This window comes from Taeniopygia guttata, chromosome 24 (assembly GCF_048771995.1).
Source record: "Taeniopygia guttata chromosome 24, bTaeGut7.mat, whole genome shotgun sequence".
NCBI lineage: Eukaryota > Metazoa > Chordata > Aves > Passeriformes > Estrildidae > Taeniopygia > Taeniopygia guttata.
This window is the reverse complement of record NC_133049.1, coordinates 4,212,878-4,226,250: the sequence shown is the minus strand read 5'-3', so window position 1 is coordinate 4,226,250 and position 13,373 is coordinate 4,212,878. Positions and strand designations below refer to the sequence as shown.

The 13,373-nt window shown below is 50.8% G+C and overlaps 1 protein-coding gene across 13 annotated transcripts in view; it reads left to right on the top strand.

Annotated features, from left to right (window-relative positions):
* The window catches only part of GRAMD1B (GRAM domain containing 1B), a 139,118-nt gene that overhangs the window by 51,896 nt on the left and 73,849 nt on the right, over positions 1–13,373 (top strand). The window contains exons 1-2 of one of the 13 annotated variants that reach the window (XM_030290883.4): positions 10,329–10,453; positions 11,560–11,603. The exons of 9 other annotated variants lie outside the window; for them this stretch is intronic. Coding sequence is in view for 1 of the 4 variants with exons in the window: in XM_072918255.1 (XP_072774356.1) it covers positions 11,560–11,587 (28 nt within the window). In the remaining 3 variants the exon portion in view is untranslated. Of the gene's footprint in view, positions 1–7,613; positions 7,636–10,328; positions 10,454–11,559; positions 11,604–13,373 lie in introns of those variants that run through there. 3 more of the 13 variants (XM_072918255.1, XM_072918251.1, XM_072918250.1) reach the window with 3 other exon arrangements.

Genomic DNA, 13,373 nt, shown 5'->3' with positions numbered 1-13,373 from the left:
CAATTTAAAATAATCCCAGGGGTGGGGAAGGCTGGGATTGAGCCACAGATTTGGATGAGATGTGTGCACATAAGAGACCCCATAATCACTGAAAGGAGACAAAGTTATGCATTAATCACCTTGATTTTCCACCAAATTAACCCCAAATTCATGAGCCTGTCCCTTCTTGATCCAAGGACTTGTTCTTTGTCCGAGGCACCCATCAGGTTTAAGGAAGCAAAGTGTGTTTTAATTAAAAATTAAGCTACTGAGGCAGAGGAAAGATTGGTCCTTAGACTCAGGCGAAGGAGGAGAGAAACTGTTGAAGAGAGGAGAGCGTGGAAAACAAGGTTGGAAGTGGAGGAGAGGGAAGTGAGTGGCAGTTTATAAGAGATAATAAAAAACTATTTACACAAAAAAACAAATAAATCAAACTTATTTACATTTGCACAGCTGTAAATCTAAATGATTTACACAGAGACCATATCTAATGGAGGAAATGGGGAAGCACAGTTAACTGTAAGATCTCTGTCTTTGATATATCCTACATCTCATCTTAGTTCCTTAATCTGTGCAGCTCCTCATTCTGCAGGGCTTGATGTTGCTCTGAGCAATCTCATAAAGATTTCCCAAATAATGGATCCAAATTGACAAGACAGCTTTCAAGGGAATTAGGGGAAAGCTTGCGACAAAGACCAGCTGAAGAAATTCTGTTGCCTGCTTGAATTTTCCCAGGAAGTTGTGGGGAGAGCAGAAAAGAGGTCAAAGTTTGAAAATTGATGAATTCAATATTTTTTATGTTCTTAGGGCTTGTTTATTCTGCGTCTTTCTCCCTCTGTCCTTTTCCCTTTGGCACAGCATTCTGAGCCCCTTTTCCTGCAAAGATCCAGCACAGATCCTTGGTAGGAAGAGTCCTGATCCTCTCAGATCCCTTTTACCCCTCACAGATGGATCATCTTCAGGCAAGTTTTAAAAACTGTTCTGGCCAGGACTTGGAGGCTGCTGAGCCCTCACAGGCTCCCCAATCAGAACCCTGATGCTTTTGCAATAATTTGGAATTGAGCTGGGATTTGAATCTAGGTCCAAACTCTGAGCCAGTTTGACTTAATATTAAATACTGAGTTTAACCAGAATGCTGGGTGTTTCTTTTTATTGTAAAAACAATGGTTAATATTTAGATTATGTCCTTTTTCTGCCCCTTTCACCTCTGGCTGACAAGAGCAGCTTAAGCTCACCTCTGCTCCCCTTGGGTTGTGAGCCAGGCAGAGTCAGTGAATGAAAACACCATGTGCCCTCTGTTCCTCAGATGCCACCAGTGTTCTTTTCGGGTTTTTTTTTTTTTAAGTTCTGGACTTTTCTGGGCTGGTTCTGACTCTTGTGGCCTGCTTTAGCCAAGATGAGACCAGCCCTGCTGTGCTGTGCCTGTCACTGGGTGCAGGGGAGGCTTGGCACACTCAGCAGCGATGCTCAGAACACGAGGAGGAGGTGCAGGGGGGGTTTCATGCCCTTCTTTTTCCTTCTCTGAGGCACTGGGCAGGCTCCTCACCCTCCTTCCTGGTCCAAGAACAGAGGTTTGTGGAGCCACACTTCATTCCAGGCTGGAAGGAATGGGCACCCCATCAGCTCCATGTCCTGGGAACGCTGGGATTCTTGGATGATGGTGGAGAACAGGCTGGAATGATTTCTGGGGTGGAGATGATGGTGGAGAAAAGGCTGGGATGCTTTCTGGGGTGGAGATGATGGTGGAGAAGAGGCTGGGATGCTTTCTGGGGTGGAGATGATGGTGGAGAAGAGGCTGGGATGCATTCTGGGGTGGGGATAATGGTGGAGAAGAGGCTGGGATGCATTCTGGGGTGGAGATGATGGTGGAGAAGAGGCTGGGATGCATTCTGGGGTGGAGATGATGGTGGAGATGATAGTGGAGAAGAGGCTGGGATGCATTCTGGGGTGGAGATGATGGTGGAGAAGAGGCTGGGATGCTTTCTGGGGTGGAGATGATGGTGGAGAAGAGGCTGGGATGCTTTCTGGGGTGGAGATGATGGTGGAGAAGAGGCTGGGATGCTTTCTGGGGTGGAGATGATGGTGGAGAAGAGGCTGGGATGCTTTCTCTCTCAGTGTGAGTGACCCAAAGGTATTTCCCAGTGCTCTCTGAGTCTCCAGGTGTGGCTCACCTGCTTGGCAGTGCCCAGGCTTTGCTCCCACCGGAGCCCTGCAGTGGGGCAGTGCCCATGGCACAGGATGGGTCCCGTTTTTAGCGTTTTTGCCCTGCTCCCACGCCCTCTCAGGGCTGGTTTCCCAAGCAGCCCTTGCTGTGAGGTGCCAACTGGCTGTGGAGAGCAGGGCTGCTTGTTGAGGGGATTAATTCAGATTCGTTCTGCTCTCCATTCTGAGAGGGGATGTGCGGCCACTCAGCCTGCCTGGGGCTCTCTGAGATGGTCTGAAAATGCTCCAATTGTTGGCCTAATCAAGGGCAAAACCAGGAAAGAGAGACAAAGCCATTGAGGGCTCCTGTTGCAGCACTGAAACATCAGTTCTGCTCTAGAATTAACCATCAGAGAGTCTCACAGAATTTAACTGGTCCCTGCCTCTCCCAGGCTGAGCTGGGGCTGTCAAAGATGCACAGAAGGAGGGTTCAGAGGGCAGCCTGATGTTAATTCTGTTTGTGTGGCCAGGTTTCTGCAGGGAGGGGCTGCTTTGGGGTTTGCATTGCAGACTTGGCTGTAAATCTCGAGGTCAGAGTTGCCTTGTTGAGCTGGGCTCTGTGGGATGCCTTTAGGGGCTTAGAACTGTCCTGCCAGTCTTACTGCATTGCTTTTGTGCTTAGAGACAAGGAGATTCTGAATTATCTCAGGGCTTGAAATACTTCCCATCACACCGCAGCCCAACACCTGAACAGGAGAAGATTTTCACTCAGCATCACGCTGAGCGTGCAGACTCCTGAAACCAGACTGCTTTTAAATGCCTAAATAAAGCCTTTAGACCTGTTGGAACCGAAATCTTTCCAGTCCATCAAGCCAAATCTTTATATGCAGTCCAACAACCTGGAGTCCCTGGGCTGGCACTGCCTGAGGGATCATCCATGGAGACGCTGGAGAAACCAAACCTTCTGTTCCCACCTGGATCTGTGGGGTATCTCATGCAACAGCCTATTAAAAATAACCTCTGGTTTCAGATAAAGCGGTGAAGAATGCACAAACCCAAAGGATTTGGGAATTTTGGCTGTACCAGTCATGCCAGCAGAACGAATGGGTGCTGGAAAGGAGTTCCCTGAGAAAAAGCAGAGTGGGGGCACCCCCTCTTTGTGTGCCTGTCACAGAAACCCACCTTCCTTCCTGCTGGGAACATTCCAGCTGGGCTGGCATCAGAAGCAAGATGTGAATCATGCCATGGGGGTGCCTGGTGCTCCTGCTGCTGCTGCTGCAAAAAAAGCTCTGTGAGTGCATTTGTCCCTTGCTTCCACCCTTGTGGGGTGACTGCTGAGTGCAGTGCAGTGGCACGAAGGTGGTGTTCAGGTAAAATGGGGTGGGATGGGCTGCAGCTCTTCAGAAACCCTTTCTTTTCTAACGTCTTTTCCTTGTGAATCATTGCAAATCCGGTTTGCTGTCATGGCAAAACTATTTGGTTAATATTATTTTGGTGTAGAATTTCCTAGGGGATGTTCTGGGACCTGGTGTGCTGGTTAAGGGGAAGTGAAAAGTGATCTTAGACACACAGAAATCCATCTGTGGGTCGAACCAATAGAGAAGACAAATGATATGTGAGAATGCTCATGATAGAACACATCCCTTTGCTTCTATTGAAGCCAAAATCCAGTTTAAAAGGGGAGTTTCCCATTTCAGAAGACTTCCTTGGAGGTGGAAATGTGTATCCACTTAATAAAACTGTAAAATGTGATGTCAGACATCCCAGCTGGATCACAGAGTCTCTTCTTGTGCTGAAGAGTTGAGTTAGCAGATGGAGCTGCTGCTGTCTGTGAGGAGTCAGTGCCATCTTTTCCCATTTTACAGAGATTTTTAGCTCAAAGCAGTGGAGTGGAAAGAGTGTCTCAAGGTTGGAGCCCCTTGGGTTGCTACAGCTTTTAATGAAATCTCAGAGATTTCAAGCTTCACCTTATCTTGGGGATGAGATGGGGCAAAATGGGTGAATTTGTAGTGACTTGTTTGATGTGCAGTGGGCAGAGGAAGGATAAATGCACAGGTGAGGAGAAAGAGTGCAGGGATAAGTGAGACAAAACCCACTTGTGGAGCCAATACATTGGCAGGCAGGACTGGAGGGCAGGAAAAATTTCCTTTTGTTCTCCCCTTTGAATGTTTGGAGGATCTGGGCCCAGAATAAACTGGAGTTTGGCTGGTCACAGCCCTGGCTGAGGGAAGCTGAAGGCACAGGGGGATGCTGATCCTTCTGCCTAAGCAGCTGGAGGAGAAATCTGCTCTTGAGGCACACTGGTGCTGCCTCAGCTTCCCCTGGGACTGGGGCAGGTTGTGAGTGCTGGGAAGGGATCTGGAATTGCTTCCTTCAGCTGGAATGCCTGTGCTGCTGTCCTTACAGAGACCTTTGGGTCTTACAGCCATCAGCTGTTTCTGAATGCAGCTGCTCAATGCAGGGCATTTCTTCTTCATTCTCTGTGGGAACAGAAAAATTCCCCTGTCTGAACTGGGAATTCGAGGTGTTTCGCACTGGTTGGTGAAGGATCCTCCTGCTCTTGTGTTGGAGAGATTGTTGTTGCTGTGAGGCCCTGAACAGAGCAGCTCTGTCCTGACTTTGCAGTCAGCACACACACACACCTCACCATGGCCTGTTCTGTGCTTTCAGTGCTGTAAATCTTTGGACTATGAAAAGATTTGCAATGGTTACCTTGGGAAATATGAGCATCTTCACATTTCATAGTCAGCAGTCAAAAAGGAGAGGTACCAACCATTCAAGAGGAGTGTGGAGCATCCTTTCATGGATTTTACCTCTGCAGGGCATCCCCTGGCTCCCCTCTGAGCTCAACATCCACACTTTTCACCAGGTTTTCTTCCCTGTTTCAGGAGATTTGGGGAAAGCTGGGATAGTGGTAGTGGGCAGTCTGCTTGCTAAATTCTGCCCTTGAGAATTCAATTCCAGTGACCATTGCCATCCAACTCTCTTTGTTTCAACAGAGGATTCATTCTCTCAGCTTTCTGCATCTCACCCCCCAGCAGCATTGCATCTGGCAGAAGGTTCCAGGGCAGCTGCTCCTTTAAACTGGAATTGCCTGTGATGGGAGAAATCTGAGAGCAGAGCAGAGCCCGCTGCCTCCTGCGCAGCTCTCCGTGGAGCTCCGTGCTCAGCTCTGCCCTCTCATCAGCCTCGTCACTGCTGCTTCCTCTGGGGCCAGGCTGCCGTGACCACAGCCACCCCAAAAGCATCCCAGGGCTGCCCCATGGCAGCGCTGCATCCTTCCACGCTGGACTCCGAGGTCACGGCTCTGTGCTGCTTTGCCCCCTGCCCCACTGTGCGTGTGTAACCCGGCTGGGATTTTATCCTCTTTGGCTCCAGCGGTGTTTCCTCCCCTGCTGCTGCAGGGAGCTCCCTCAGGGTGCTGGGAGCTGGCCTGGGACAGGCTCCCCCCTTCCTGCCGATGACTGTAACCGTGTGAGTGCTCGCTGACCTCTGCCTTTCTTCTTCTGCCTCTCTGCCTCCCCATCCATCCCCCCTGGCCTGTGCAGAGTGTTTGTGGTGCATCTTGGTGACAAGGTGCTGGCGTGTGTGGGACAAGGTCAGGCACTGGGATGGCACCAGCCAAGCTCTGTCCTTGAGCCCCTCTGCTTTTTTTCCCTCTTCTCCTTCGACTTCAACCTAATTCTTTTCCTTGAGCTCTCCCTGCTGCCTGCTCTCCTTTGCCTAATGAGCCCTGCCCCAAACCTTTGGCTGCTGAGTGCTGGCTCTGCTGAACCCCTTCCTGCTCTTTCAGTGCCATTCCTGTGGGAATATGGGTCTGTCTGGGGGTCTGGCAAAGCTTCCAGCGCTGTCAGAGTTCATTATTGCTTTACTCTGGAAAAAAATCTGTGCTCCAGGCTTAGACTTCCTTAGTTTGGGCTTTGTGCAGCACCTGCCACCATCAGTGCCCTGAGGAACCAGGATTGATGCTGGGCTCCCCAAGGGAGTGTGGCTCTGTGGGTTAGGGGCATCCTCTGCCTCTGCTCCTGTTGCCAACCTTTGTTCTGCCCTGTTGTTGATGCCACTGTCACCGAGAGAGCCCCTGAAGGGGCTGGGGGAGGCTTTTGGTGCTGCTCTGAAATGCCTCTCTGCAGCCTCAAGTTGTGCTCTTTAGCTGCTTTCTTCTGTCTCAGGTTTCAGGGATGAAGGATTCAGGGTCTTTCTCCTCCCCTGCAGTCATCCCTCTAATGGATTTTATTCTGAAAGCCAAAAAAATATAGTAGTGTGCATTCTTCACCGCTTTATCTGAAACCAGAGGTTATTTTTAATAGGCTGTTGCATGAGATACCCCACAGATCCAGGTGGGAACAGAAGGTTTGGTTTCTCCAGCGTTTCCATGGATGATCCCTCAGGCAGTGCCAGCCCAGGGACTCCAGGTTGTTGGACTGCATATAAAGATTTGGCTTGATGGACTGGAACGATTTCAGTTCCAACAGGTCTAAAGGCTTTATTTAGGCAGTTAAAAGCAGTCTGGTTTCAGGAGGCTGCACGTTCAGCGTGATGCTGAGTGAAAATCTTCTCCTGTTCAGGTGTTGGGCTGTGGTGTGATGAGAATTATTTCAGGCCCTGAGATAATTCAGAATCTCTTTGTCTCTAAGAGCAAAACCAACCAGCCCAGAAGATTTCTGCCCGAGCTAGTGACGTCTTGCTGCCTGCCCACAGTGGCTGCAAGTTCCTGGCAGTGAAGGAAGAAATTAGGAAATGACTTTCCTCTGAATTGACCAGAGAACGAGAAGGGGGATTTCTCTCTGAGGCGTGCCATGAGTCACAGTTCTCTGTTCTCTTTGCAGTGACTGAGCCTTTCCTGGGCTGGGAGAGGTTCTTGCACCACCTCAGGCAAAAGGAAGGTTGGGTTCAAGCAGGAAGGACAATGAGGGGAGGGAAAGAGCCCAAAGAGAGCGCGAAAGCAGGATTTTTTAATTCTAATATTGCTCAAGAAGCGGCAGTTACAGTCTGAATCATCCCAGCTTCTCTGCCTTCCTGGTGCTGCCCCTCATTCTCCCTACACAAATATTCTTCCTATTCCCAAGTCTCTCTGGGGAATTATTTGTCTCCCTTTGATGGAGGGCTGTTTTCCTCTACTCTGTGATTCCGAGTAGCTGCAGGTGCTGTGCTGCTGCTCCACAGTTCTCTCCCTCCCAGGAGCCCAAACTCCAGGACAGAGGCTGCAGCCCCAGCTCAGAAATGGCTCTTGGGCACTCTGCCCTGGCCATGGAACTACAGCTCCCATCATGCTACAGAGGGAGAAATGCATATTTTTTTTTGCTGGAAATGAAGCCTCATGTGACTTCCCAGCTGCTGCAGCACAGAGGGAGTCCCTGCTGAGGTTTTTTCCCAGGGAAATGGAGGTGTGCCCTGGCTGGCAGATGCTGTGATGGCATCTGCAGCGCTGCAGATCACTGCTGCCTTCGGGAAGGACGCGGGACTGTGCCCACCTGCCACATTTTCCTGGGGATCTGTACACCTGTAACCGAGGTGCATACCAATGGAACTCTCCTCTTTCCATTCTGACATTCTCTGTAGCACTTCTTCCTCTCTCCCCATAACATTCCCTGATTTGTTTCTAATTTCCCCTCCCGCCGGTTCTGTCGCTAACAGGTTTTGTTTTGCATGCATTTCGCAGACCCAAACAGGGTTTTTTTGGTGCTTCCCTAACTCCTGCAGCCTTTTTTTTTTTTTTTTTTTTTTTTAATTACCATATGGGAGAATCACAGTGTGGCTGAAGTGGTGCTCGCAGGCAGCAGGTTGAATTCTCTGCCTGCAGGTCATGCACCTTTCTTGGCAAATTAATCTGTCTGAGCCTCCTCAGCCCTTTGTTTGCACTGCGTGGGTACTTGAAAAAGGGAATTTTTTAGTCCCTGGGAATGTTTTGAGAGGTGAGGCTGCTCTGGGGAATGTGGAGCCATACAGAGGATGCCCTGCTGGCTGTGAGCTGTGGCTGTTGGAAGGGTAATACTTACAAAAAGCAATGTTCTCTAATTATTAAGGAATCTTTGGAGGCAATTACCAGCTCCAACTCCGGGCTAACACGACCATGGCTGTGGCTATTTATAGAGCCTGGAATTCCTACCCAGAGCTCAGGCATTTCACAGTGGGCTGTTCCCTTCCTCACTGGACTTCCTCAGGAGATGTTTCCTGTTTGCTTTCGAACTCCGGAGCTGCTGCAGCCACAGGGAGCCTCTGCTGTAAAGAGGCTGAAACGTGGAAGTTCAGCTTTTTCTGAATTGCACAATTATGACTCTTTAGCTCAGGATTTGCTGAAAGTCCTTAATGAAGCTGTTGTGGTTTGGTTTTTTATTTTATTTTTTTTCCTTGCCACGGTGCTGTGAGCTTGGACAAAATTACAGAAGTAGAAATGTCATTAAGGGACATCAGTGGTTTAATGAAAGAGGGATTGGGGAGCAGAGTGTGTGGATTTGCTGTTTGTGGATCTCTGTGTCTGCACTGGATGCCTTAGGAGGTTGGAATAAGGGCTCAGGAGAGGGGTTTGTGTCCCTGATAAGTCTGTATTTCATGGAATCATGGAATGGTTTGGGATGGAAGGGACACCTTCCACCATCCCAGGGTGCTCCAAGCCCTGTCCAAGCCAGCCTTGGGCACTGCCGGGGATGGGGCAGCCACAGCCAGGGCCCCCCACCCTGCCAGGGGAGGATTGCCCATCCAAACCTCCTCTCTTCCAGAGGAATTGTGTGTTCTGAGCACTGAGGTGCAGTGTGCCAGCTTGGCTTTGTGCAAGCACGCGTGAAACACGTGGCAAAATCCACATTTTCTGTGTGCCGAGGCAGGAGCAGGCTGGTGGCAGGGCTGGAAAATACTGATTATAATAAACCTCCATGGGTCTGATAGGGCTGTGAAATATTGAATATAATAACCCCCCATGGTCTGATAGGGCTGTGAAATATTGAATATAATAAACCCCCATGGGTCTGACAGGGCTGTGAAATATTGAATATAATAAACCACCATGGGTCTGCCAGGCCTGTAAAATATTTCATATACTAAACCCCATGGGTCTGATAGGGCTGTCAAATAGTGAATACCTTCGTGGGTCTGATAGGGCTGTGAAATACTGAGTGTACCAAACCCTCATGGGTCTGATAAGGCTGTAAAATACTGAGTGTACAAAAACCTTGTGGGTCTGCTGGAGCTGTAAAATAGTGAATATACCAAACCCCTGTTGGTCTGCCAGGGCTGTAAAATATTGAATATACCAAACCCCTCTGGGTCTGATAGGGCTGTGAAATACTGAATATAATAAACCCCCATGGGTCTGATAGGGCTGTGAAATACTGAATATAACAAACCCCTGTGGGTCTGATAGGGCTGTGAAATAGTGAATATACCAAACCCCTGTGGGTCTGATAGGGCTGTGAAATACTGAGTGTACCAAACCCTGTGGGTCTGATAGGGCTGTAAAATACTGAGTGTACCAAACCCTGTGGGTCTGATAGGGCTGTAAAATACTGAATAAACCCCCGTGGGTCTGACAGGGCTGTGAAATACTGAGTGTACCAAACCCCTGTGGGTCTGATATCACTGTGAAATAGTGAATATACCAAACCCCGTGGGTCTGATAGCACTGTGAAATACTGAGTGTACCAAACCCCCGTGGGTCTGATATCACTGTGAAATAGTGAATATACCAAACCCCGTGGGTCTGCCAGGCCTGTCAGGCACTGAACACACCGAGCCCCGTGGCTCTGCTCCCTGGGGTGGCGTGTGTCGGTGTCTGTGCCCCGGGCAGCAGCAGCGGTGCTCTGCCTGTGCAGAGGCTGAGCTGCCCTCGGTGCGTCCAAACCCTGCCATAAATCCATTTGCAGCTCTGTGCCTGCTCCTGCTGCGTGCTGAGCGCCGGGGGATGAATAAGCACTTTGAGGCAGCGATGTTCTCCCCTCAGAGGCGTTCATTTTTCTGCCTCCCTCACAGCCGGCTCTGCCCTGCCTGCCCGCTGCCAGGGCGCTCTGGGGAGCTGTGCGCGGCCTTCCCGGGGAGCCTCACGGCCTCCAGAGCGATTTACTGCATCAAAGCAGGCCAGGAGGAGCAGCCACAGCCTCCAGACTGATTCTCAGGAGCCAAGCAGGCCAGGAGGAGCGGCAGGGAGAAGCTGGGGGATGAATGGGTTGGCATGAAGTCACCGTGCTCCGCCAATCCGGGCAGGGCCACGCAGCTACGGGTGCCTCTCGCTGCTGGCACCGAGCGCACCTTTCCCGGGGCTTCGGTGCCTCCAGCCCGGGCTCGGCGTGCACCAAAGAGTTACTAGGTCAGGCCCAATGGTGTGAGAGTGTTGTGTGAGGTGAGTGTGCCCCGGGGGATGCAGCTGAGCAGCCTGCGCCCCGCGTTCTGCGTGTGCCCGTGCTGCTCTCTGGTATGGCCGCTCTGCACCACCGCTGCCTCACCTGCCTGCCTGTCCCCCCTCACTCTTCTCTTCCCTCCCCACAGCCATCCCCTCGTGTCTGAGCACTCCTCCTCTACCTGTGCACTGCCCAGAACCCACCTGCTTTCTTCCTGGCCTCCCGACTCCTGAAATGCCCACTCGGGGTGGGTGGGCTGGGGTGTGGTGTGTGACTGTCCCTGCCCGCAGCGTGAGGGAGGATGCAGGGCTGGCTGCAGGCTGGGCTGCTCCTCGGCTGGCTGCAGGCTGGGTTATTCCCTTTCTCTCTGGAAGCTGGGTTATTCCCTTGCTCACTGCAGGCTGGGCTGTTCCCTTTCTCTCTGGAAGCTGGGTAGTTCCCTGCTCACTGGGAGCTGGGTTCTTACCCTACTCTGTGCAGGCTGGGTTGTTCCTCAGCTGGCTGCAGGCTGGGTTGTTCCCTTTCTCACTGCAGGATGGGTTATTCCCTGCTCACTGGGAGCTGGGTTATTCCCTTTCTCACTGCAGGCTGGGTTATTCCCTTGCTCACTGCAGGCTGGGTTATTCCCTGCTCACTGCAGAATGGGTTATTCCCTTTCTCACTGCAGGCTGGGTTATTCCCTTGCTCACTGCAGGATGGGTTATTCCCTTTCTCACTGCAGGATGGGTTGTTCCCTGCTCACTGCAGGAGCTCAGCCTGGAAGGAAAGCTGGGAGCAGCAGCAGGAGGAGGAGCAGGGTCCTCTCTGTCCCTCAGCATCCCGCTGGACCCACGGGTGGTGGCAGGGGGGAGGATCTGGGGGCATGGCAGTGACTCAGGTCTTGTGCCAGGCTCCGAACAAGTTCCTAACCTGGGGCCACCCGCTTGAGATGCTTTTTCTGCCCTTCTCTGTGGGGGCAGGATCTTGGGACTAACCCCAAAGTGACTTTCATTGTTCTCATCCTCCTGTCAGGTTGTTTGCCTGTTGTTCTTCATCCTCTTTTGACTTTCCCTTTCTCTCCCCTCCCTCCCTCCCTCCCTTCTCCCCTGCTGCTCTTGTTCACTGCTAGGCCAAGCAGAAAGCATGGAGACGTCTGATATGGCGACAGCAAAGGTAGGATGGAAATGCTGCCGGCCTCACTGTGCGTAAGTGGTTTCGCTTGGCACCTTCTTACTCTGTCTCTCAACCATTTTCCTGCCCCTTGCCCACCCTCCCTGCTGCTGGGAGAGCCAGTGAATCAGTCTGCACCCTGCTGCTGGGCTGAGGATGGGCTTTGAACCCTGGCAGGACGTTACAGTCCTGAGTTGGAGGAAATGCTGGAGGGTTGGCGCTGGAGGCAGAGGTTGGAGGTGGGAGGGAGGGAAATGGAGGGGCTTGTGGTCCCTCCCTGGCATCTGAGGTGGGATCAGGGATGCTGCTGGATGAGGGAGTGACACTAGATGGTGCTTTAGGGGCAGCTTTCCACTCCCAGGGACGGTTGTGTGAGGAGAAATTCCTTCTGGCAGCCTCTTTTCTGTTTTTTTTTGGAAAGGATGTCGGGGGAGTGTCAAGAGCGAGAAAGTAATTCGAGCTTATGGATGCATCCACCCTTTTCTGTGAGCCTTCTCTGTTGCCTGTGCCTGGCTTTCACCGGGCTGTGGGCTCTGCTTTCCTGTGGGCTGGCAAACTGGGAATCTGGGAGTGGAACTGGGTGGATCCAGAGGGGTTTGTGAGGTGGGAATGGCCTGGGGAGCAGCAGGCTGGCACCACCGAGAGGCTGAGCATCGCGGCACGGTGCCCTGAGAGCCAAGGTTTGGTCTCCTGGCCACCAAAAGGACTCTCCTTGGGATCAGAGCAGGGTTGAAGTGCAGGGGATGTGTCTGCAAAATGAGTTTGGGGTTTTATCTCACTAAGTGATGGAGCTCAGCGTGGCTGGAGGGAGCTTGGCTTGCAGGGGGTGGGGAAGGAACTATTAATTAATATTTAAAAATCTCTACTTTTTGAGGCTGCTCTGGCTGGATCCTCCAGCATGGCCACAGTGGCCAGCTGTAATCCAGGGAGAAATTCCTTCCTGGGCATAGAATTCCGTGGTTAAACCCCTCACAGTTCTCATGGTTCAACTGGTCACACCTTGCTCGTGTCTCAGCTAGAATCCCAGCTGAGCTTTCCCTGGCACATTTATTCCAGCTGTAACACTCCATCCTCTTCAATTCCACTTCCCAGAAGCCTGGATGGTGCTGGGGAAGGTTTTGTCCCAGGACTGGGTTGCTCCTTGAGGCAGCTTTTGAGTTTTTTAAGTGTTTATCAGTAAATTGTATGCTGTGCTTCAGGATAAATGTTGCTTTATAAGGTGAATATATCCTCACTATCATATTTGCTGAAACCTCAACTGCTGCAAACCCTCTTCAAGCTGTAGAGCTTGAAAAAATAAACCCACTGAGGGTGCTGAAGGGTGTGTGGCATTTCAGTTAGAGTTGTGGTGGCGTTTTGGGGAACTCAGTTTTATCTGTGGGTTGAAAAACAGACGTTTTCCATGGCAGAAACAACAGAGCCACTTGAAAATTGTTTTTCTCTGTACCTGTTTTTTGTAGGTTTTGATTTTAATTAAAGGGAAATGTGACCTACAGTGTTAAAGCACCATCTTAGTGTGAATGTACTGAAAAAAAAAATCTATTCATCTTTTTGGAGAAATGGAAAACTGAGTTGAGTTTGAACCTTCTAAAACAGATACAACTTGGGAATTAGTTATGTAGGCATTCCTGGAATGTGCACAGGTTTATTTGAACTTAACCTCAGCAAGTGCTGATCTTTAGTCCCCAATTCTTTATTTAAAACCCCAAAATTCTGTTTTCTTTGCTGACTCTGAGCCAGTTACCCTGTGAGGAGTTCAGAGCATTTTACAGG